Source organism: Stenella coeruleoalba (genome assembly GCF_951394435.1).
Source record: "Stenella coeruleoalba genome assembly, chromosome: 5".
In the NCBI taxonomy this organism is placed as follows: domain Eukaryota; kingdom Metazoa; phylum Chordata; class Mammalia; order Artiodactyla; family Delphinidae; genus Stenella; species Stenella coeruleoalba.
Window position 1 is genome coordinate 142473646 of NC_137150.1, and position 23485 is coordinate 142497130.

A 23485-nucleotide genomic window follows, 5' to 3' on the forward strand; every position below is an offset into this window, starting at 1 on the left:
CAGTTTGCTGCACACTCTCCGGGACCCGATGACCCGCAGAGCTGCTGGGGGTGGAGGGGAAAGCACAGACGTGCCGTGCCTGCCAGCCCGCACGGCAGGCGCGCCGCAGAGTCCAGCCCTGCGCAGGGCCATCCGGAGTGGGGCTGACCCTTCAGTTGTTCCCACGCCCTGTCCCCAAGGAGGGAACCTCATTCTACTGTCCTGAACGCTGTTCCCACTTAGATTTGTTTTTTGGCTGCACCGCGTGGGATCTTAGTTCCCCGATCAGGGACTGAACCCACGCCCTCGGCAGCGAGAGCGCAGAGTCCTAACCACTGGACCGCCAGGGAAGCCCCCCCACTTAGACCTTTTGCAGTTCCTTTTCCAGTGTCCTTAGCGTGAGTGAATTCCGCCCTCTGTCACCACCACGTGTTAACAGATCAGCGCGTGGAATCTCCCGGGGAGACCTCCAGAAGGCTCCTGGCACTTGTAGGATGTAAGTGACCAGCGCGGCATCGTTGGGCGTTCTTCCTGCTCGTCCCAGAAAGGGCTGCTACCCCACCCCAGGCGGGCGCTGGACTATAGTCTGGAGGTCGAAGGCCGCCCTCCCCCAGGACAGGGCAGCAGCCAGCAGAGCGGATGCCTCTCGGCCAGGACATCCGGGTCTCCAGGGTTGGGGGAAGCAGGGGGCTGGGAGACGGACCTTGGGTCTCAGCCAACAAATGGCTCCCGGGTGCCTCAGGCCTGCAGCACCCAGAGAAGCAGGAGAGCTGGCCTCGTGCCGGGCGTGCCTGGAGAGGCCTGTGCTGTCGGCTCCGTCCCAGCAGGAGACAGACAGAGACCCGCCCGCCCAGTCAGGAGGGGTTAATAGGGGGGCCGCTCCCGGACACGGTGGTAGGCGGTCATCACTCAAAGGCGGCCAAGGCAGGTCTTCTTCCGCGACAGCTGCTGCGGGAGGGGGAGAGCCAGGGAGACCCGAGCCCTGCTCCCCACGCCAAGGCAGGAGGCTCCGGAAGGCTGGGCGCCCCAAAGGAAGGGCGCAGGGCAGGGCTGGGGCCGTGAGGCCAGGCCACCTGGGCGAGCTAACTGGACGTGCCGGAGGCACCCTGCGGACAGGAGGCCGTGTTGTGCCTGGAGCGAGGGGCCCGGAGGGTAGGCCCTGACCTCCCCCGGGACAGGACGGGACGGGACGGGAAGGGGAGAGCGTGGGGCGCCCTGAGCGTTTGCTCCCTGGTCCTCAGGGCAACGGCGCAGGGCAGGGAGGTTTACGTCTGAAGGTGAAGGGCGGAGGATTTGTAATCACAAGCCGGCTAGAGAAACCGCCCTGAGAGGGGCTCTGGGGGGCCCCCGCCTATCGCCAGGCGGGGCTGGAACAGGCAGGGGCCAGCAGAGCAGGGTCAGGCTCACTGTGGGGTTTGGACAGAGCCCTTGGTCCCAGAGTCTGCAGTTCTCACCACCCTGCGGAAGGAGCTGGGGGACAAGGGCCGTCCTGCTAGCTGCCCCCTGGCGTGGCCCATAGGGGCACGGAGGCCCTGATGCGGGGTCACCGGAGCTAGAGAGCAAAGGGAAGCCAACCTGCACAGAAGCTGCCAGAGGGAACTTGGGAAGGTCACAGCAGAGTGGGAAGGCGGGGAATTTCCAAGGGGCATCGCTGCACTACAGGGGAGGTCCCCCGCAGCACGCGTGGCCCGTGCGCTCACTCTCCCAGGGCCGTGCTGAGTCGCCCTAAAGGCCTGGAGCTCGGGGTGGGGGCGTGGTTTGGAAAGGAAGCCCCAAGATGAACTTTGGGAAGGAAAAAGAGCTGAAGTGAAAACGAGGCGCCCCCAGCAAAGCAACCATGCAATCAACCGCTTGAAACAGACAGAAAGATGGACAGAAGAGTGAAAAGAAGGCCCACGTGCCCGTCCCTAAGCCGTGCAGCCTCGGCGTCCCGCGCATCCTCGCCGGGGGCCCATCGTGGTGATATCCGTGGGCCAGGCCGTGTTCTGGGCGCTTCACATGTGGCAACTCAAATGTCACATCAAACCAGGAGGAAACACTGCCGCAGTAGGTGGCAGAGCTAGAGGGGCCGGGCTGTGGTATCCCGGGCCTGCAGCCCCTGCCTTCCACGGGATGGCTCTCAGGACGTCACCCAGGTGAGCGGAAGGGGGTCGCACTGAGGGGTCACCCTGCATTTTGCTGTCCTCATCCAGCGTTGCTGGGGGGACTCGCGCAGGAGCCATGGTCCAGCGTTGCTGCCGTATCATGCTTCTTTGTGCGAACACGTCAGAGTCCATTTTCCTGTTGGACTCACAGGTGCACCATTTCTGGCTGCAGTGAATCTTCCGTCCACGTTTCTCTGCGCTCTGGTTCTGGTGCGAGACCCTCGGGCGTATGTTTGGGGCTGGAACGGCTACATCGAGGAGGAAGGAGGCCCTGCTTTCCCAGATCTTCCCTTTGTTCCCAACCCCCACCCATGGGTGTGCGGTCACAGGTCCACGGCGAGTGTAAGTGCTGCCCTTCAGGGGTGCGAGGGGTCCCGTGTGGTTCAGCCTACGCCTCCCTGACCACTGGGGGGGGCGGGTCCAGCCCCAGCACATGCGTGTTAGCCGCGGGAGCTTCCTCTGCAGAAGTGTTGTAACTTCCCTCCCTTTTCGAATTTGTTGCTGGCCTTCTGTTTATTGATTCCTGGACTTTCTTTATATAAGTCGGCAGCACTCATGTTTTTGGTGGTGTTATTCATTACCAAAGTCTTCTCATTTCTGTTCGTTTTTTCCCTTTATTTTTGTGTCTTTTGATGCACAGAATTTTTGTCATTGAATGGAACTGAATGTATTCATCATTTCCTTTGTGGTTTGGGACACTGTGTGCCTTGCTAAGAAATCCGTTCCCTTCCTGAAGTCATAACTGATTCTCTCACACTCTATTTTGAAAATTGTAATGTTTAGCTTTGAACCGAAATCCACCTGGAACTGAATCTGGGGGATGGCAAATAGAAGTAAGTATCCTAGGGCTTCCCTGGTGGCGCAGTGGTTGAGAGTACTGCAAAAAAAAAAAAAAAAAAAAAAAGAAAGAAGGAAGTATCCTATTTTATTTTACGTTTTCTGCCTGGGGAACAGGTCACCCCAGGACCATTTGAAGATCCTGCCCTTCCCCACTGGTCAGCAGGGCTCCCAGGGTCACCGCAGGCCTCCTGACCTGACGTGCGGGGTCTGCTTCTGGGCCCTTATCTCGTGCGGTTGGCCCACCGGCCCCGCGTTTCTGAAGGCTGTGGCGTCACAAGTGGTCCAGGCATCTGGTAAGGCAAGCCCTTGTTTTGTATTCTTCAAATTTTTCTTGGTTATTCAACAACCTTTATTCTTCCACGCAGATTTTAGAATCAGCTCCTCAGTACTATTTAAAAACCCACGAAACCTGTTGGAACTTTCACTGGCACGAGGCTGGATGAACTCGGGAGGACGGCCGTTTCCAGCATCGATTCTTCCCGTGTGTGAACATTCTGTTCCTCCTCTCATATAATCCTCTTTCACGTCTTACAATAAAGTTTTATGATTTTTCCGTACAGATGGTGCACACCTCTTGTTCGGAAGTACCGGCCACCCACTCTGGGCTGTAGAGTCTTACGTGTGTCCCTTAAATCAAGCGCGCTACTTTCATTTTTGCAATTTTCTATATCCTTGCTCATTTCTACCTGATAATCTATCAGGAGGAGAAGGATATTAAAATTCCGCACAAAGTTGGCGTTGTCCGTTTCTCCTTGAAGTTCTGTCCATTTTTGTTTTCTATTGCTTGCTGCCTAGGAATTTACAGTTGTTTTCTGGGTGAGCTGCTTTTTGCTCTAAATCGAATCTAATGTTAATACAGCTACATATTACTTTTCTTGCCTAGTGTATAATTTTTCCTTCCTTTTAACTGATCTGTGTCTTTATATATCTATATATATATAGATAGATTTTTTTTTTTTTTTTTTTTTTTTGCGGTACGCGGCCTCTCACTGTTGTGGCCTCTCCCGCTGCGGAGCACAGGCTCCGGAGGCGCAGGCCCAGCGGCCACGGCTCACGGGCCCAGCCGCTCCGCAGCATGTGGGATCCTCCCGGACTGGGGCACGAACCCGCGTCCCCTGCATCGGCAGGCGGACTCCCAACCACTGCGCCGCCAGGGAAGCCGTCTTTCTCGTTTTTACCCCCAAAGTCACTGTTGCTATTTTCAGTGAGTTCCCATTTGCCTGGATTTCCCTGCATCTGCAGCTTCTGGGGTCCTCGGCCCTGTTTCATCTTAGGACCCCACCCTGGGCTCATTCTCCTCGAAACAAACCTTTGGGAACTTCCTTGAGTGGGCCCAGTGGTAGTAAACGTCTCAATTGTAGCTTTTCTGCAAATGTCTTTATTTCATCCTGGTTTTGAAATGGGAGTTTTAGCTGTGCGGTAATTACAAGGCATCATTGCTTTCTCTCAGTATTTTAAGACATTTTCCACTTTTCTTGCCGGGAGGTCAGCGGACAGGATCTTATCGTTCCCCCCCACCACCAGTTGCTAGTCCGTCCTTTCTCTCTGTCTGATGTAAAATCCTGCCCGCTTTGTCTTCGCCGTCTGTAGCGGCGCTAGAATATGTCTGAGCATGAATTTATTTCTATCTGGCTTGAAATTTGACCTGCATCTGAGAAGATAGTCTTTCATCTGTTCTAGAAATTTCTCAGCCATCACCGTGCTTCACGCATTGCCTCTGTCCCATTCCCTCTCGCCTTCTCTCTGCAGCTCCAGCCAGGCGAGCTATACCTGCCTTTCCATTCCCAGGTCTCAGACCCTCTTTGCCGTGCTCCACCTCTGGGTCTTTGCACTGCATCAGGGCATTTCTGTCCATCTGTCCGTTTGCACATTCTCTCAGCATCGCATCTAATCTGCTCTCTAAACTGTCCACCGAGTCTTAAAATTTACATTTTCATCACTATGTTTTTTAAAAGGGAAAAAACACTTCTCTTTTTCATATAGTATCACGTTTCCGCCTTGTGCTTTTGCTGTTCTTTCAACACTTGAAACATTTTGTACCCACGAAACCACGAATGGCTAAAAGACCCAGAGTCCCTGAGTTCTGGACATACCCGTCCTCACCCAGCACACGCAGGGCCAGGCCGCTCTCCGGGGAGGTACCGCCTTTCTTTGATTATGAGGCCACTGGCGTGAGGAACGCTAAGTGACCGGAGGTGGCCATAGCTTTGTTTCTGTGCAGTACTTAGTGTAACCCCCATGGAGCATCCTCCACGGTTCCCCCAAACCAGAACCTCTAACCCAACAGGATCTAAGGTCGCAGGGATGAGAAGCACACATTTCGCAAGTGGGTTTCTGGGATCGATGGTGAGAGGACCCAACCCTGCCCCCCACCGTGGGTCCCCGATGGCGTGTTACTGGGGAGTCTGGCTGTGGGGAGACATGACTGTACATTCCGCTCTTGGTTAAATACATAGACCGTGTCCTGGAGCTTAACGCCCTACCCCGCAGTCGCTGAGCCTTGGCTCTGCAGGCCGTTTTCTGGGGCTGGCTGCCCTGGGGGATGGGGAACCCGTGACACAGCAGTGGTCCCTGTGGCCACAGCTCTTCTGCTGTGAAGTGAGTCCCCGGTCTGAGGCTGTGATGCGTGAGGTCTCCTGACTGTGAGCTCGGCACTTCAAGAACCCTTGGATAGCAGAGCGGGCCCAGGCCCTGGGGGCAGGGGAGCAAGCCCCTGGCTGGAGCTGATGTCGCCTCTGGTGGTGACGACTCACTGCCCTCTCCAGTGTGGCTGGAGGTCTCCTGTCACCAACCTACCCCCAGCTGGCTGGTTGGGCGCCTTGGGAAAAGGCCACTGTCATGGGCTCCGCATCAGTCTTCTGCTGGCGGGCTGGACGTTCGGCCACGTCATCCTCGGAGATCGGGGGCACGAGCTGTCTCGTGCAGTGGCCAGTGAGCGAGATGCTGACGCCTGCCCGATGGCCCGATGAGCCATCTGTCCACCTGGCTTTTCTCTGCGATGGATGTTCTCTGTGGACGTTGGCAGGACACAGAGATCCACACGTGTTGTGCCGCCCCTTAGACCAATCCACTTTCCCTAAGGCATCCCATGGTTGCCTTTCCCCCGAACCTTCTGGATCTGGTTTTCCGATTTTGCTGCTTCCAGGCAGCTGAGTAGTGAGTGAGCCAAGCCATTCATCGCTGCCCAGAAGTCCTCCCGTGGCATCACCTCAAGCCACCCCTCCCTCTGTCCAAAGGCGCGGCGCAGCGATCTCTCTAATCTCTGCCCACTGGTCTTCAGGGCCACCTGCGTGGGCTGGGCTGCAGTCGCTGGGCATGTTCCTTTGGTGCCGTGATACGAGGCTGAGCCACTCGTGAATCAGACCCAGGATGCTCCCTCTAGTAGCGTCTTGGGACTTAGGGGACACCCCCAAGGGGCAAGGTGTGGCTGAGAGGGAGGTGTCAGGGTGACAGAGGTGACACGAGGGGCGGGACCACGGTCTGTGTAACTTCTTCGTGCTCAGGCTTGATACCAAACATCCCATTTCCATCTTGGGACAGACGCTGCTGCCCCTGCCCGTCCTATGACCCAGTTGTTTGAGAGCACCTATCTTGGGAAGGACGGTTCCGGTCACACCTGACATCCCATGCTGAGGCCATCAGGATGTACCAGGACCCAAGACCCGCTTTGCAAACAGCGTTTAGTTCCCTGATGCAAAAGGCATGGCATCACTGCAGAATCCTAGGGTCCTGGGCTGCGACCTTCCTGTGGGGCTGTTCCCGCTGCCACCAGGGAGCTGAGTTTGGTGGGAGCATCCTCGACCACCATACTGGCCGTGGAGGGCGGCCACCTGAGCTTCTCCACGACGGCAGTGCCCCACGCTACCGCATCTCCTCTGCCTTAGTGGAGTGGGGGGGACCTCTGACCTTCCTCAGAACACTAGTCAGATGGCGGGTTCTCCAACCACACGTGTGAATCTGCTAGAACTCTTCACCTCCTGAGCCTCCAGGCCCCTCCTCCACGCCCTGCCCAGGCAGCGCTGGCATCTCCATGTGCTACAGGGCGTCACCATGGCCATGCCCCTGGGCAGCCCGTCCACAGCACGTCAGGAGCACCCCAGACACCCCACCCAGCACGCTGGTGATCCCGAGCTCTGGGGCACAGTGCCCAGCTCCGCAGCCTCTTCCCTCCCTGGCCTTATGCTCTGCACCCCTGCCCCTACTGTCCAGTCCCCAAGGACCACTCCCACGCGGGAGCCAGACGGTGCACCGAAGCGAGCAGAGCCCGTGTTCCCCTGCTCAGGCTGGGCCCAGGCCGGGCTCGGGCCGGGCTCGGGCCGGGCCCAGGCTGGGCTCAGGCAGGGCTCAGGCCGGGCTCAGGCCTGGCCCTTGTGGCTGTTCTGGAATCAAGGACTGGTGGCAGCTGGGGGACGCCTGACTCAGGGAAGGCCTCTGCAGGCCTCCAGGGAAGGGTGGGTGCTCTCTCTCATATGGGAGAGGGAGGCTGCTTTGCCGGCCCAGAGCTCGGGGCAGCTTGGAGTTCACGACTTGCGGGCAGGTCTGGTGCGCTTTTCCCTCCTAAGTCTCGGGGTCCCATTCCCACCCCATGCCTTGTCAGCACAGGAGACCCGTCAGAGTCGCGTGGCTAGATCGCCTTGAGGCGGTGCCTCTCTCGTGATTCAGGGACCAACCATCCCAGTGTTCCTGAGACTGTCCTGGTTCTAGCCCTGAAAGTCCCACATCCTCGGAAACAAACGCCTTGGTCATGGGCAGTGAGTCACCTGGGCCCGATTTTCAGGACAGGCCAATTACAAGTGGGGTGACTGACTGTCCAGGGACAGAACCCGAGAACCCCGCTGAGGGCCCGGGCCAGTGCGCTGCCTGAAACCAGAACTGGCCGGAACCATCATCATTTAAATCAGGGAAGCATCTCATCACTAACACTATGTTCAAACAAGGGGAACCCGAGGACCCCAAGAGTAATTAAGAATTAACAAACGTACAGGGAGTGAGACTGGTTAGTTCAGGAACCGAGGTTAGATGCACCCGGGGGACTCGACTGTGTCCCAGGCCCAGCGTTCCTCTCACTCGTAACCTGATTTGCCAGCAAAGGTTGAGAAGTCATGTGGGGACGTGGACAGAGCGAGGATAAACACAGTGGCCTGTTTCTGGAGGGGTGAAACCACATCCTGCAGCCACGCAGGGCCCTCCTGGCACGCAGCTGGCGCGTCCGCGGCTACGCAACCCGCTTAGGGGGTGGCCCAGGCTAATGGCCACTTAAAAATGCATGACCTCGGCTCCGGCCAGGTGCTGGGTGGTGTTGGGAGGATCGATCCCTGAGGTCTCTCCCAAGGGCCCTGGAATCAGCATGTACTCCGCCTCCTGCCGCCTTCCCTTCGCTGCCCCCCCCCGCCCCGGGGGCAAATGCTGCCGCCCTGAGCTTTGTCACCGGCTTCTCTCATCTCAGGGGTGTCTGCCGAGCGAGCGGGTTTGAGGGTCTGCACGGGTACACGGCACCAGGACGGACCCCGGGCTGCCAGGGCTGAGGCTGCCGTTCGGCCCATTTCCCACCCAAGTGCACCAAGCGCGTCAAACATACCGTTTCCCATCCCGCCCCCAGCGGCTCCCGGCGAGTCCCAGCCTCAGGTTAGGCTGCAGGACCTGGCTCTGGCAATCCTGCAAGGCGCCGGGGTATGGGCCACCGTGTGGATTGGGGTTGCAGCTCCCAGGCCGGGGACGGAGGCTCCTCTCAGGTAGGAGCTGTCTCTGTGCACCTCTGCTTTCAGAGCGGCCCCTCTCTTCTGAGTCCAGCCTTCTCTTGCAGGACTTTGCCGTGACCAGCGCAGCCCAGAGCACCCTGCCTTCACCTCGTGGCTCCAGCCAGCCGTGCCCTGCACCCAAGCCCGGCAGGTGGCGCCTTGTCTGAGTACTTAGTCATCACAGAGCAGAGCCCACCCTCATGGCGTTAGCTGCAAGTGATGGGAACCCTAACAGCGGCCTAAACAAGGAGGGAGTCATTGCCCACGATGAGAACACAGCCAGGTCCGTGCTCACCCGCTCTGCAGCTTGACAAGGTCAGGGCCAGCGCGTCGTCTGTGCAGCCAGCGCAGGCTGGAGGGTAGCTGGACACGTGCACACTTGGCCTGGCAGCGTCCACGGCAGAGGCCGTGACAGGCTGTGGGGTGTCAGCCGACCATCTCCCCAACGTGCACGGCCTCCCAGCACCTGTGTTCTCAGGAGGGCTGCCTGGAGGGAGTCTGAAGAGCCCAAAGGCCCCTAGGCTGGACCTCCACTGGTGGAAGTGAGTCCTGAGCAAACTGGCTGGCGAGGAATTTGGGAAGTGAGGGGCCCGTGGGCCCAGGACCCTCCAGTGAGTGACAGCAGGAAGTGACAGCTGCCTGAGAAAGGCCGGGTGCAGCAGTTGCCGTGGTTACCATACATCCTCTGCCAGGGACACAGGGGCCGCGCCACTGAGGAAGGGGCCTGCCTGCTTTTCTCCCGCCGCGGAGCACAGGCTCCAGACGCGCAGGCCCAGCGGCCACGGCTCTCGGGCCCAGCCGCTCCGCAGCACACGGGATCCTCCCGGACCGGGGCACGAACCCGCGTCCCCAGCATCGGCAGGCGGACTCTCAACCACTGCGCCACCAGGGAAGCCCCGGGCCTGCCTGCTTTCAAAGACAGTCCTTAAGACATCGCTTTATTATAAAGAACCCCAAACCCACCCAGTTTTATTGAGTGGGATGTCTGTCTGCATGTAAAGTTCAGATGAGAAAAATCCCTCCATTTCCAGGAGGGTTCTTCAATGAGAGGAAAGGTTAAATACAGTCAATCCAGTTTTTCTGAGTACTTAATGCACTCGCCCTATAACCCAGCACGCATGGAGAGGTCCCAGTCTCCCAGGGCCTGTCTACTCGTGTCTCCTTCCCCTACTCCCCATGGACAGGCAGGCCCGGCGGCCACACCCCTCCTCTGAGCAGCTGGCGGTCTGACCCGATGGTGCTGAAGGCCCTGTCATTTTGATGGACACTGCGAGTCCACACCCGCAGAAGTGGCTGCATTGCATGGGAGGCCACCAGCATTGCACGGGAGGCCAGTTTCCCACCCTGTCACCCATTCAGTGTGTTGTCAGACTGGATTTTTGCCAGTTTGATGGGTGTGAGATAACAGAAAATTTATATTGGGCTCTGTCCTGGGTTCATGGAACAGAGCTCCTGAAACCCTTGTAAATTCCCAAGTGACAAGAGCAACAGGAGCATCTTTTGTCCCAATGAGGTGACTCTGGGTGGCTCCTGGGTCGGGGCAGGTCATCAGAAAGACCAATCCAGGACGAGAACCTTGGAGTTTTCAGCCCTGCCTCCCATCCTCTTAAGGAAGGAGGGGGCTGGAAATGGAGTTAATAATCGGTCACGCTGATGGAAGGAAGGCTCCTAAAATCCCACTAGTGTGGGTTTGGAGAGCTTCCAGTTCGGTGGACACATCCACATAATTGGAGAGTAATGCACCCCAACTCCCCGGGGACAGAAGCCCCTGTACTCAGGACCCTCCCAGACCTCGCCCTGTGTATCTCTTCATCTGGGTTTTCATCTGTGTCCTTTATCATATCCTTTAATAAACTGGTAAATGAAAAGAAGTGTTTCCCTGAGTTCTGTGAGCCACTCTAGCAAATTATTTGGACCCAGGAGGGGGTCACGGAAACTTTCAGTTGGTGGCCAAGTTGGGCAAAAGCTATGGGTAACCTGAGGACCTACTTCTTACAAACTGGCGTGGGAGTGGTTCACGTCTTCACCTCTTTTTATTGGGTTTTTCTTTTTCTTCTTGGTTTGTAGGAGCTCTTTATATATTGTATATTAGGAAGATTAGTCCTTTATGATATATGTTACCATTTTTTTTCCAGCTTGTCTTTTATCTTTTGACTTTGCTTATGATATCTTTTCCCAGGCATGTGTTTTTATTTTTACCCAAATTCATCAACCTTTTATTTTTTGGTCTCTGGATTTTGACACATGTTAGAAAGGCCTTCTTCACTCCAGGGTCGTAAAGAAATTTGTTGTGTTTTCTTCTAATGATTTCGTGGTTTCACTTTCTACGTGTACATTGTTAAAAATTCATTCATTCATTTTTGGCTGCATTGATCTTTGTTGCTGCACGCGGGCTTTCTTTTTCTAGTTGCGGCGAGCAGGGGCTCCTCTTTGTTGTGGTGCGTGGGCTTCTCATTGCAGTGGCTTCTCTTGCTGCGGAGCACGGGCTCTAGGCAGGCAGTCTGCAGTAGTTGTGGCACACGGGCTCAGTAGTTGTGGCTCACGGGCTCTAGAGCACAGGTTCAGTAGTTGTGGCACTCAGGCTTAGTTGCTCCACGGCATGTGGGATCTTCCCGGACCAGGGATCAAACGGAATCCCTGGCGGATTCTTAACCATTGCACCACCAGGGAAGTCCCTTCTACGTGTAAATTTTTGATCTCCCTGAGGCGAGGATTTAATCTGATCTTTTTCTACTTGGGTACTTAGTTGTCCCAACATAATTTATTAAATGTCTGTCTATTTGATGACTCTTTTTCAAATATCTGATAAGCCTCCCAGAAGCTCTATAATTGGTATTGATTCTATTTGATAAATAGATCCAAAATGATACAATGGAGATAAGAGCTATTTTGTCAGTGGCTGGGATTCAATTAGATACATGTATGTAAATCCCTTAGCACACAGTACCTGCTAATAGATGGTATTTTTAAAAATCACTGCACTCAATGAGAATCCCCTGAGACACAGAATCAGCCCGGGTAGTGTGGCGGCCACAGGGCAGCAGGCAGATAAATGAACAGGAAAGTCTTCTTGCTTGTGTTGTTGCACTAATTCGGCCCCATTGCTGAAAATAGTTATAAAAAGAACCAAAGTACAATCTGTATTTCTTTATTCAGTGCCTCTCAGTCTCTCCTTACACTTCCAAACGATTTTCATTTAAGTCCATTTTTTTACCTTTTGATTTGAAATTCCAACTTTATCACATACTAAATCCCCATACGTATTTGGGTCTATTTCTGATTTTCTAATTTTGTTCTGCTGTTCTGTGGGCAGCACGTAGTCCCTTGCACTCGTTTTAATTATTAAGGCTTCGTGGAACGCTTTACGAGGGTGCTTTAGGGTTTGCTCGTTACTCTTCTTTACGGGGTTTTCCTGGCTGTCCTCTTTTGTTTAGTTTTCATATCATTTTTTTGAAATCAGCTTTTCTAGAAGCAGAGAAACAAGCTTGTTGGTACTTTTCATTATAAGGCTTGCATTAAATTTAGAAGTCAATTTAGGGAGAATTGGCGTATCCACGATGTTGAGTTGTCCCAGCCAAGAGCATGCAAATCAACTTTGGGGTCTTTGAAGGTCTTTCTCACACGTATTTCGCACATTCCTTGTTACAGGTATTCACAGATACTTTATCTTTTTTGTTGTTGCTATTGTGAGGTTCTCTCTCCCATATCTTCTACACGGCACACACACACACACACACACACACACAATCTGCCGATCACTATAGACATATATGAAGTCTACTGTATATTAACATAATATTGATTAATTTTAATATATTTTAATTTATTTGGGGGGGCTTTTTTTTAACTTGCTCCAGTTTATTTTATTTTACTCTTTCGTCTGCATTGGGTCTTCATTGCTGTGTGTGGGCTCTAGGTGCGCGGGCTTCAGTAGTTGTGGCACGTGGGCTCAGTAGTTGTGGCTCGCAGGCTGTAGAGTGCAGGTTCAGTAGTTGTGGCACACAGGCTTAGCCATTCTGCAGCATGTGGGATCTTCCCAGACTCGGGCTCGAACTCATGTCCCCTGCATCGGCAGCTGGACTCTTAACCACTGCACCACCAGGGAAGTCCTTATTTTAATTTTAAAAGAAATCTGCTAAACTCTCTTATTATTTGTGCTCATTTAAAATGGATTCTTTATTGAATCTGATTTCCAAAATAGTGATCGTTTTTATGCCTCTAATTTCTTTCTCTTGCCTGATGGCGCTGATGATGGGTATCTAGTTCAGTGTTACACAGGGGTAATGGTATTGGGGAGTCCTGTCTTGTTTCTGACTTTAACGGGAGGAAGTCCAGAGTCTCCTCATTACGTACAGTGCTGAGTTTGGGGCTGGTATTTATATGAGTATAATGTTATACTGTTGCTAAATTAAGGAAGAATCCGTCAATTCCTATCTTATGAAGCATTTCTTTTTAACTTCAAGAATGACTGATGAATTTGGGAAATGCTTTTTCTGAATGAATAGAGATAATCATAAGGGTTTTATCCTTAAATCTATTAACATTATGGGTTATATGAATAGATTTTCTAATATTAACTTGCTTTTTCACTTTTGCTTCGAACTCTACTTGGTAATAGATTATTCTTTAAGAGTTGATGGATCGGACTTCCCTGGTGGCAGAGTGGTTACGAGTCTGCCTGCCAATGCAGGGGACGCGGGTTCGAACCCTGGTCGGGGAGGATCCCACGTGCCGCGGAGCCACTAAGCCTGTGCACCACAACTACTGAGCCTGCGCTCTAGAGCCCGCGAACCACAACTACTGAGCCCGTGCGCCACAACTACTGAAGCCTGCGCACCTAGAGCCTGTGCTCCGCAACAAAAGAAGCCACCACAATGAGAAGCCCATGGACCGCAACGAAGAGTAGCCTCTGCTCGCCGCAACTAGAGAAAGTTCGTGAACAGCAACGAAGACCCAACGCAGCCAAAAATAAATTAATTTAAAAAAAGAGAGTTGATGGATCCTATTTGCTAATATTTTATTTAAGGGTTTAGCATTGATATTTGTAAGTTACACTGAGTTCTCTTTGTATGCAGTCTTCATCAGGTTTTGGCATCAATAGTGCACTTCTTCAGTTAAAAAAATCTGTAAGTTTTCCTTCTTTGTCTATGCTATGGAGTAGTTTTAAAGATGGGTAGACTTTCCCTGGGAAACTGTCTGATTGGGTGGGATTCGGGGGGGTCTTAAACTACTTTTTCTATTTCTTATTTGGAAATTATCTGTGTGGTCTTCCTATGTTTATGAGTCAATTTTTTCCTAGAAAATTAAATTTCATCATGGTTTAAATTTTATTTTAAACAAATAGTTGCTTAAATTAATTAGTACAAATTAGTCATTTAAATGAAAGACATTTTTTTGTCTCTGTGGTTATTTCTCACCTTGTCATTTTTATTTTGTGTATTTGTACTTTCTCTCCCCTTTTCCGTCACCCAATTAGCTAGTCACTTACTTACTTTTTCCAAAGTGCCAGATTATTTCTTTCTACAGCTTTCTATTTTCTCACTTCTTTTGTCTTTATTAACTCCTTCCTTTTTTTTTTAAACATCTTTATTGGAGTATAATTGCTTTACAATGGTGTTAGTTTCTGCTGTATAACAAAGTGAATCAGCTATATGTACACATATATCCCCATATCCCCTCCCTCTTGCGTCTCCCTCCCACCCTCCCTATCCCACCCCTCTAGGTGGTCACAAAGCACCGAGCTGATCTCCCCATGCGATGCAGCTGCTTCCCACTAGCTATCTATTTTACATTTGGTAGTGTATATATGTCAATGCTACTCTGTCACTTCATCCCAGCTTACCCTTCCCCCTCCCCATGTCCTCAAGTCCAGTCTCTACGTCTGCCTCTTTATTCCTGTCCTGCCCCTGGGTTCATCAGGACCATTTTTTTTAGATTCCATATATATGTGTTAGCATAAGGTATTTGTCTCTTTCTGACTTACTTCACTCTGTATGACAGACTCTAGGTCCATCCACCTCACTACAAATAACTCAGTTTCGTTTCTTTCTATGGCTGAGTAATAGTCCATTGTATATATGTGCTACATCTTCTTTCTCCATTCATCTGTTGATGGACACTTAGGTTGCTTCCATGTCCTGGCTATTGTAAATAGAGCTGCAGTGAACATTGTTGTACATGACTCTTTTTGAATTATGGTTTTCTCAGGGTATATGCCCAGTAGTGGGATTGCTGGGTCGTATGGTAGTTCTATTTTTAGTTTTTTAAGGAACCTCCATACTGTTCTCCATAGTGGTTGTATCAATTTACATTCCCACCAACAGTGCAAGAGTGTTCCCTTTTCTCCACACCCTCTCCAGCATTTATTGTTTGTAGATTTTTTGATGATGGCCATTCTGACCCGTGTGAGGTGATACCTCATTGTGGTTTTGATTTGCATTTCTCTAATGATTAGTGATGTTGAGCATCCTTTCATCTGTTTGTTGGCATTCTGTATACCTTCTTTGGTAACTCCTTCCTTCTCTCCTATCAGTTATTTTTGTTTTTCATTTACTAATCTTTTAATTCAGTGATGAATTCATTTGTTTTCATTCTTCCTCTTTTAAAAATTGATATATTTGAATTTAAGGCGATGTGTTTTCCATAAAGCACTGCTCACAGGTCCTAACATGTAGTGCTTTCATTATCTTTGATTTTTAGGAATTGTGCAGTTGGCTTTTATTTGCCCTTTGACCCAAGTTGTTTAGGAAAAAATTTGTAGATTTCCAAGTAGGATGACTTTTCTGTTTCCTTATTTTGTTATCAATTTCTGGTGTTATTGCATTATGATCAGAAAATCTTGTATTTTCCTACAGTTTGGAAAGTTACTGAGGTTTTCTCCGTGGCTAAGTGTACGGTCGGCATTTGTGAATGTTCCAGGGCCACGTGGAGAGGTGGTGCCTGTCCCTGTAGCTATGCTGGAAATGCCTCCCTCACGTCTGCCTTACTGATCATCTTGTTGGGCTGTGAATATGGTTGCTTTGGCACTGGTTCTGCCATGGACTAAGAGGCAGAGTCAACGCCCCTCTTACCAACAGAGCCAGCCTTTCTCTGTGTCTCCCGACATGAGGATGTATCTTCTGGGGGGTATTTTTTGGCCATGCCGCGGCATGTGGGATCTTAGTTCCCTGACCAGGGATGGAACCCGTGCCCCCTGGAGTGGAAGCGTGGAGTCTTAACCACTGGACCTCCAGGGAAGTCCTGAGGCTGTATCTTAAACAACCGTCTACTCCTTTCCTCCATGCAGTAGCCTTGAAGAAAGAACATGCCCTGTCTGAGGTTTCTGGGAGGACAGCGTATCTTCCTTCGCCCTCGCCATCTTATCTGGCTGCCTGGGTCTGTAGAAATCTCTGCAAAGGAAGGGCAGGGGCAAGGAGGAGCCGGGGGTCAGAGGTGGCCGCTGGGCCTGGGGAAGCAGCCCTGGGGCCCAGACGGCAGCAAGGACCCCAGAGACAACAGCGAGCCCCTCGTTCAGAAAACCTACCTGGGGCCTCTGTGCCAGCTGTGGCAAGAGCAGGGCAGACAGACACTGGCAAGCTCACCACCGACACTGTGTGGGCACAGCTCTGTCGCCTTCTGTCACCTTTGTTCTGGAGCTCCTGGCCTGTCCGGTCAGGGACAGCTGGCAGAGACATGAGGGCGGCCAGGCCATGCCAACTGCCAGGCCTCCTTCAGGGCCATGGTCCTCAAATATTGCTTCCACATTCATTAAAGGATTCAAGGGGAAAAAGCGTTTTCTATTTATTAAGTACTCTTGATGTTCAAAACAAAGCATTTGGGGACTTCCCTGGTGGTCCAGTGGTTAGGACTCCGTGCTTCCACTGCTGCGGGCATGGGTTTGATCCCTGGTCAGGGAACTGAGATCCCACAAGCTGCAAGGCCAAAAAAAATTTTTTTTTAAATTAAAAAACAAAGCATTCATTACGCGTGATTTTTCTGAGCCAGCCAAGTTCCTGGTCAGCACACTAAACATGTAACATTTAGGTAATCAACGAATCACTGCTTTTCAGTGACCAGGCCACAGATGCGTCCATCTCAGACTTTAGGGCAGCACGCCTCCTTCATGACACGGATCAGGCTGCGTCTTAGGTCAGGTCGGGCGTGAGCCAGACTTGGTGCAGGTGGGTTTTCTTTGTCGGTGGCCCCAGAAAGAGGAGGAAGAGCGTGGGGGAGGGGGGCAAGGACCAGGCGCGCAACGGTGACTGTCGTTGAGCTCACTGTCTCCGTGGGCTCGACCCACCACCGGGCCCGCTTGGGAGCCGTGCACCCCACACTGTGAGGTTTGCACATTGATCCCCCAGCTCATTGAGGGAGGGCCTGATGGTATCGGTTTCCCACCACTTCCTGCTCAGGCTGCACTGGAGGCCCCAGCGGGTCCTGGAGGCGGGACCCTACCCGTGCCAGGGCCGCCCAGCTGCAGTTGAATCAGAGCGAGCTGTGGGCATGGGGCCTGGGGCACGCTACGTGGCTGCTGGAGTCTGAGTCACCACGCAGGCCACTGTGAGCGGAGGCTTATGGGGGAAGAGACACACCCGGAGATCTGGGTTAGCTGACCCCGCCCTTCCTGCTTATGCCCGTGGAGCTTGGTGTCGTTGGAGGCTGGCATTCTGGGCGGCTCAGCCTTCCCGCCCACCACTCTCTTCTGCCCCCGGCCCCCGGTATTAGGTGTGCCAGTAGCTGGCACGAGAGCTGACTTCTGCCACCGGGGAAGAGGGCGGCCCCCTGGTGGAGCAGGTGGAGGGAGGCCGTGTGGGGACCTCCTGCACAGCGGTCATTCCTGCCCCTGCCTTCTGTCCGCATCCGGCAGGGACCCAGGTGAGGGACCCAGGGAGGTTTGGGCACGGAAAGGCCTCTTGGGGGATAACCTCAGCTTGAAAGGAGAGGGCGAGAATCCAGCCTGTCAGAAAGCCAAGAAAGAAGCAACTGAGCTAAAAATAGGCGCATTGAACAGAATGTCCGGAAATGCCATCCACAGTGCCAGGTTTGATTTCATTGTTGCTAATTATTTAAGTCACATTATGCAGAATAAAACCTGGGAAGAGGATACTGTGTCTAGACAAACAAATGTGGAAAGTGATGCACAAAGCCAGTAACAGTGAACAGTGACCTGAGCCCATTATTGAGACTACGAGGAGGGCAGGTGGGCTGGGGCTTCCGCCCGGTTTGTCCCCCAGCTCTGCCCTTTAACCCGCTGTGCCTCGGGGTCCTCCCGGAGGGAGGGATGGGATGAGGTGAGGCGCCACCTCCCGGAGCTGTGGCTTCCAGGGGCTCCCGAGCGCACTCACCGTGTTCCTGGAGAGGCCCAGCACCAGGGGCTGTTCTCTGAGCTGCCACGGGGTGAGCACTTCCTTTGTCTGTTCCTCTACTTCCCCATCTGTGAAATGGAGATAGGAATACCTGTCTCAAGGGTTCTGAGGGAATTAATTGCATAGCACACATGTTTTGGAGGGGAAAATTCTATCATGATCCCTGCTTTCAGCTGAGAAAATTGAGGCTCAGGAAAAGGGAAGAAAACCAAGTATCCTGCTCAGAATCAGCTACCTAGCCAGCGGTGCAGTGCGGCTCTGTTCTTTTTTGTATACAGTCGGGCTCCTTACAGACAAGTGGAAATGCAGATAAGGTGGAAAAAGGGCGAAGTCACCGCCAGGGCAAGACAGTTGGATGCATTTCCATCCAATCTCTTTTGAAATAGTTTTTCTTTCTTTTTTTTTTTTTTTTTTTACTTTTATGTAGTGGTGATCATATCACACCTTCATGTTTGTTAAAGACTTTTTTTTTTTTTAGTTTTTTAAAAGCCAATGTTTATTCCTTTTAAAAGGCTCCAGAGACTTTAAAAAGGTCCAAAGGCCTTAAAGATATCCAGGTTTCAGATGATAACAGGCAGGCACTGACTGTCGGTTTCTCTGTTGCTAAAGCTTCAGTTTCAACCTGTTTAATTCTATCCCTCCAAGATTCTTCCAGCTGGGGAGTGGCGGATTCCTCCAATTTTCAGCATACTTCACCAAAGGTACCACGCCAATAAGGAGGGGAAAACAGTGCTAGTAGCAATCATCGTCATGGCGAGGAAGAAAGTTTTATGATCCAGGAATCCACTTTAACGATCAACATTAGGGCTTCCCCGGTGGCGCAGTGGTTGAGAGTCCACCTGCCGATGCAGGGGACACAGGTTCGTGCCCCGGTCTGGGAAGATCCCACATGCTGCGGAGTGGGGGGGCCCGTGAGCCATGGCCGCTGAGCCTGCGGGAGAGGCCACAACAGTGAGAGGCCCGCGTACCGCAAAAAACAAAAACAATCAACATTATACGATTTTCCAGACTATCATAAACACCTTCTAAACATTATTTTGATGGTGACATAATTGTGCATCAAATAAACACAGCATAATTTATATAACATAGTCATTATTATTTATTTTCACTGTTTTCAATTTTTGGCTATTTCCAACAACGCTGCCACGTGTGTTTTTATCCATAAAGGTTTGGGAGAGACTGTTTCCTTAAAGAGATCTAGAAATGGAATTGTTGGGTCAGAGGATGAAAGGGCGCTACTGCTGTGTAAAAAGGTGGCATCTCAGAGAATCCACCGAGGCAGAGAAGCCACTGTCCAGGTGTGCTGGGCTGCTTGCTTTCCCACACCCTCACCTTCCTCAGCCCCCCCCCCACCCCCAACCAAGTTTTTATTAACTTAGTAGAAAAAAATTTATATGGCATTTCCTCTATGACTCATGAGGGAGATTAGTTCTCCACATAATCATTACTACTCCTATTTCCCTTTTGTGGACTATTTGCTCCCCTGAGGCTACCATTTAGGGAAGGCTTGGTTAAATGTAAGGAAACACCTGCCCCAGAGGCTCAGGACCACTCTGCCTTGCCCTGCCGAGCGCTGCCCGTGGCGATGTTCCTGAACATCTGGTGAGCGAAGGAGGTGCAGTTAGAGGAGCTGGCATGCTGTGGAACGGTAAAAGCAATACACAGTTTACCTGGTGGATTCTTTGGAAACTCGTGTGTTACATCTTGAAAGTCAGTTGAGTTTATCAAACTTCTATTTTGAGACCGTGTAGATTCATACGCAGTTGTATGTAGAGCTCCCATGCACCCTTTATGTAATAGGGAAAAACAAATCTGACTTCATACTGGATCTTTCTTTTACTTTAATCTTTATGTTCTATTGCTTTTGCCACAAGTTAATCAGTAGAAGGATGTTGCCTATAACTTAAGGTAAACATAATGGCCCATCTCTGGGAACCCTGCCTCCCATGCATGAGCTTAAGCTAAAATACCTTTTCTTCAGTTCACCAGAAACACCCTGACCAGGCCCACCTGTAAATGGCTGCAGGAAAGCAGAAATTGACACATCCCCTCCGGGAGTCTGGCTGGAACCAGGAAATATTTGCAACAACTTAGGGCCTTTATAACTTTACCTCCTCACCTCCCCCTCTTTGCTCTATTAAAGAAACTAGCATCCAAACCTGGGCAAGACGGTTCTTTGGGACACTAGTCCACCCTCTCGTCTGCCTGCTGGCTTTCCCAATAAAGTCGCTATTCCTGCCCCAACACCTCATCCCTCGATTTATTGGCCTGTGTGTGGCAAGCAGTACAAGCTTGGACCTGGTAACATTTACCCAGGTTCCCCCAGTGGCAGCGTCTGGCAAAACTCTAGCGCAATATCACATCCGGATGCCGACACTGGTGCCGTCCAGACTCACGACATTCCATGCACACAGGTCCCTCCTGCTGCCCTTTTACAGACACATCCACTCCCTCGTTAACCCCACACGCCCCTTACCCCTTGGCAACCAATAAACTGTTCTCCACATCTATAATTTTGTCATTTCAAGACTGTTCCATAAATGGAATCATATAATATATAACCTTTGGGGGTTAGAGTTTTTTCTTTTTTCTTCTTTTAAAAAAAATATTGGCTGCATTGGGTCTTCGTTGCTGTGCGCGGGCTTCCTCTAGTTGCGGTGAGCGGGGGCTCCTCTTCGTTGCGGTGCATGGGTTTCTCATTGCAGTGGCTTCTCTTGTTGCAGAGCACGGGCTCTAGGTGCGCGGGCTTCGTAGCTGCAGCACGCAGGCTCAGTAGTTGCGGCATGCGGGTAAGTAGTTGTGGCTCGCGGGCTTAGTTGCTCCGCAGCATGTGGGATCTTCCCAGACCAGGGATCGAACCCATGTCCCCTGCATTGGCAGGTGGATTCTTAACCACTGCGCCACTAGGGAAGTCCTAGAGTTTTTTCATTCAGCATAATTCTGTCAAGATCCATCCAGGTGGTTGTGTGTATCAGTAGTTCAGTCTTTTTCGTTGCCGCGTGGTCTTTCACAGTACCGATGGACCACACATCGTTTAACCAGTCACCCGTCAAAGGACACCTGGGTGGTTTCCAGTTTCAGCTACCAGTAATAAACCTGCTGTGAACATGTGCTGGCCCACCTTCGGTTTTAGCACAGCCCTCTGTGGAGAGGGCCTGAGCAGTGGGGCAGAGCAAGCCCAGGGCGGTGTTCCCTTAGACAAAGCATCTGCAGTATCCCAATACATAATTGAACACGCTCTCTGCAGCCTGAAGACACTGTAATGGGCTACCAGGAAAGACCATTTGGGCTCAAGTTCCAGCAACCTTTAAAAAAACAAATGCTGTCTCAGCAGAAAAGGATCTGAAAGAAAGAAGAATGGACATCGATTAATAGAAATAGCATCATTTTCACCAATATTGAAAGGAATTGCTAAGCCAGTATGTATGCTGAATTCAAGCGTTTTCTAAATTCCCATGTGAAAAAAAGAAATCTCTGATAGGTCTGCTTGGGGGAAAAATAGCCCAGGAGCCCCCTTACTGCCCTTGAGCCAGAGTGTTGCCTGGGATAGAGCGCAAGATCTTCGATCTCCCCTTCCCTCCACCCAGAAAGAAAATTCTTCCAAGCAAGAGTTGGCCAGTGGGGCCAGGCCACAGCATCGCCGTGAAGGAAGAATTGTTAGTGTCTGTCTTCTCAGAGTCTCTCTGGACTTAGTTCTCTGTTAGAATAGACTAAAGACGTGGAGACCTGGCCTTGGAGTCTACGTTTGGTATCTTCTGTTTCGTATTTTATTTTTGTTATTTGAGTAGATGTAAAGCGATATGTCGTTGTCACTTTAATTTGTGCTTCCCAGATACCTGACGGATGCTCAGCATCTTTTCATGTGATAACTGCCCATTCGTGGTTGTCCTCTCTCTCTTTTACCTTTTATTATTTTTGTATTTTGGCCTCACCGCGTGGCACGCGGGATCTAGTTCCCTCACCAGGGATTGAACCTCTGCCCCCTGCATTGGGAGCGTGAAGTCTTAACCACTGGACCGCCAGGGAAGTGCCTCTTTGTAGGTATTCTACTGAGGTTTTCCTGAGTCTCTCGATCTGTAAGTCCAGAATTCAATGGTTTCCATCAAACTTGTGGATTTCTGCCTTCTGCTCACTGTCTTCCTGGTAAGCCCTGTGGCACCTCATCCAGTGAGTGCTGAGCACAGCTGAGGCCGAGCCTTCCGCTGAGCCCCACGCAGACTTCTGGCTCTCATCCGTACCTCCTGCTCTGCTGCCCTGCCTCACAGGCTCCAGCTGTCCTAGACCCTGACCTCTGCCTGCTCACCCAGCCTCCAAGCACAGCGCTGCCCTGTGCACACGCATTTAGCAGCTGTGTTCACACTCAAACTGTTTCACATATTTACCTTATTTCATTTGCAAAAGTTTCCCCAAACCTGCTTTCCTTGCGTAAGAAATGTACATGCAGTTGAAGTAAGGTTTTCTTTTGTGGCATTCCCCGAAGGTGCCTACTCCGGGAAGGCCCTGTGTGGCTGGGTGTTGGGGGTGGGGACACGAGTAAAAGGCAGCCCCCAGTTCAAGAATTTTACAGCGTCACGGAGACAGGAAACTAGTGTTGTGGCAATGCAGAGAAAGGTGGTTGCTTGCAACCGCGGGGCAGAGTTTGTGGGAGTCGGCCTCCCAGGTGCGCCTTGAGGAGGACAGTGGTGCCGGAGAGTCTAGGCTGTATGGAGAAGGTATATAATCTTGTTCTACTTCATGGCAGCAATATTACTTCATAAAACCAATGTAACGACAAACACAAGACCAAGAGTGTTGCAAGGGGTAACTGCCATTCGCTCAGTGGTGGGAATTAACCCGGTGTCCTAATGATTCCCCCGAGGCATCAGGCCTCTGGTAGAAATAACAATGCTACGCTACGGGCGGCAACCCACACAGGTGACAAATGGACACGCTCGTGTCCAATTGTTGATGTCGGTGACTCCCGGGGTCCATGTGTCGGTGTCAGCGACCCCCAGGTGGTCCCCCTGTCCGGATGTCTGAGACCCCCGGGTGGTCCCCGTGTCCGCACGCTTTTGTCAGCGACCCCGGGTGGTTCCACGGGCTCCGGGTCAGCGACCCCCGGGGCCGTCCTCGACGTCGGGCACTCCTGCGGGCGATGCTTGTGGGCGTCCCGGCTGCCCTCCCCACGCCAGCCCTGTCCGTCCGAGGGCGCCGGCCTGGGGGGCGGTTCCCGGCCGTCCAGTCCCTACGGTAAGGGACCCACGCGGGACCCACAGCGGCCCACGTCCGGCCCGCGCGGATTTCGGCGCCGAGACGCGGAGAATACCTCCGCCGACACTCGCGCAGCCTGGATCGCCTTTCCGTCGGAGGACCGAGTCCGCTCGGCGGAAAGGCCTCCCCTTTAAGGCGCGCGCCCCGGAAGCGGTACCACCGCGCGCCGGCACCGGAAGCGGGTGCG

General features: G+C 52.1%; 1 protein-coding gene across 2 annotated transcripts in view; it reads left to right on the forward strand.

The window, feature by feature from the left end:
• Nucleotides 1-9404, forward strand: part of AGPAT3 (1-acylglycerol-3-phosphate O-acyltransferase 3) — a 107693-nt gene extending 98289 nt beyond the window's left edge. The window contains exon 9 of one of the 2 annotated variants that reach the window (XM_079923197.1): nucleotides 8767-9404. In XM_079923197.1, the coding sequence (XP_079779323.1) occupies nucleotides 8767-8868 (102 nt within the window). In that variant the 3' untranslated portion in view covers nucleotides 8869-9404. Of the gene's footprint in view, nucleotides 1-3328; nucleotides 3485-8766 lie in introns of those variants that run through there. The other variant, XM_079923198.1, reaches the window with a different exon arrangement.
• The last annotated feature ends 14081 nt before the right edge of the window (nucleotides 9405-23485 follow it).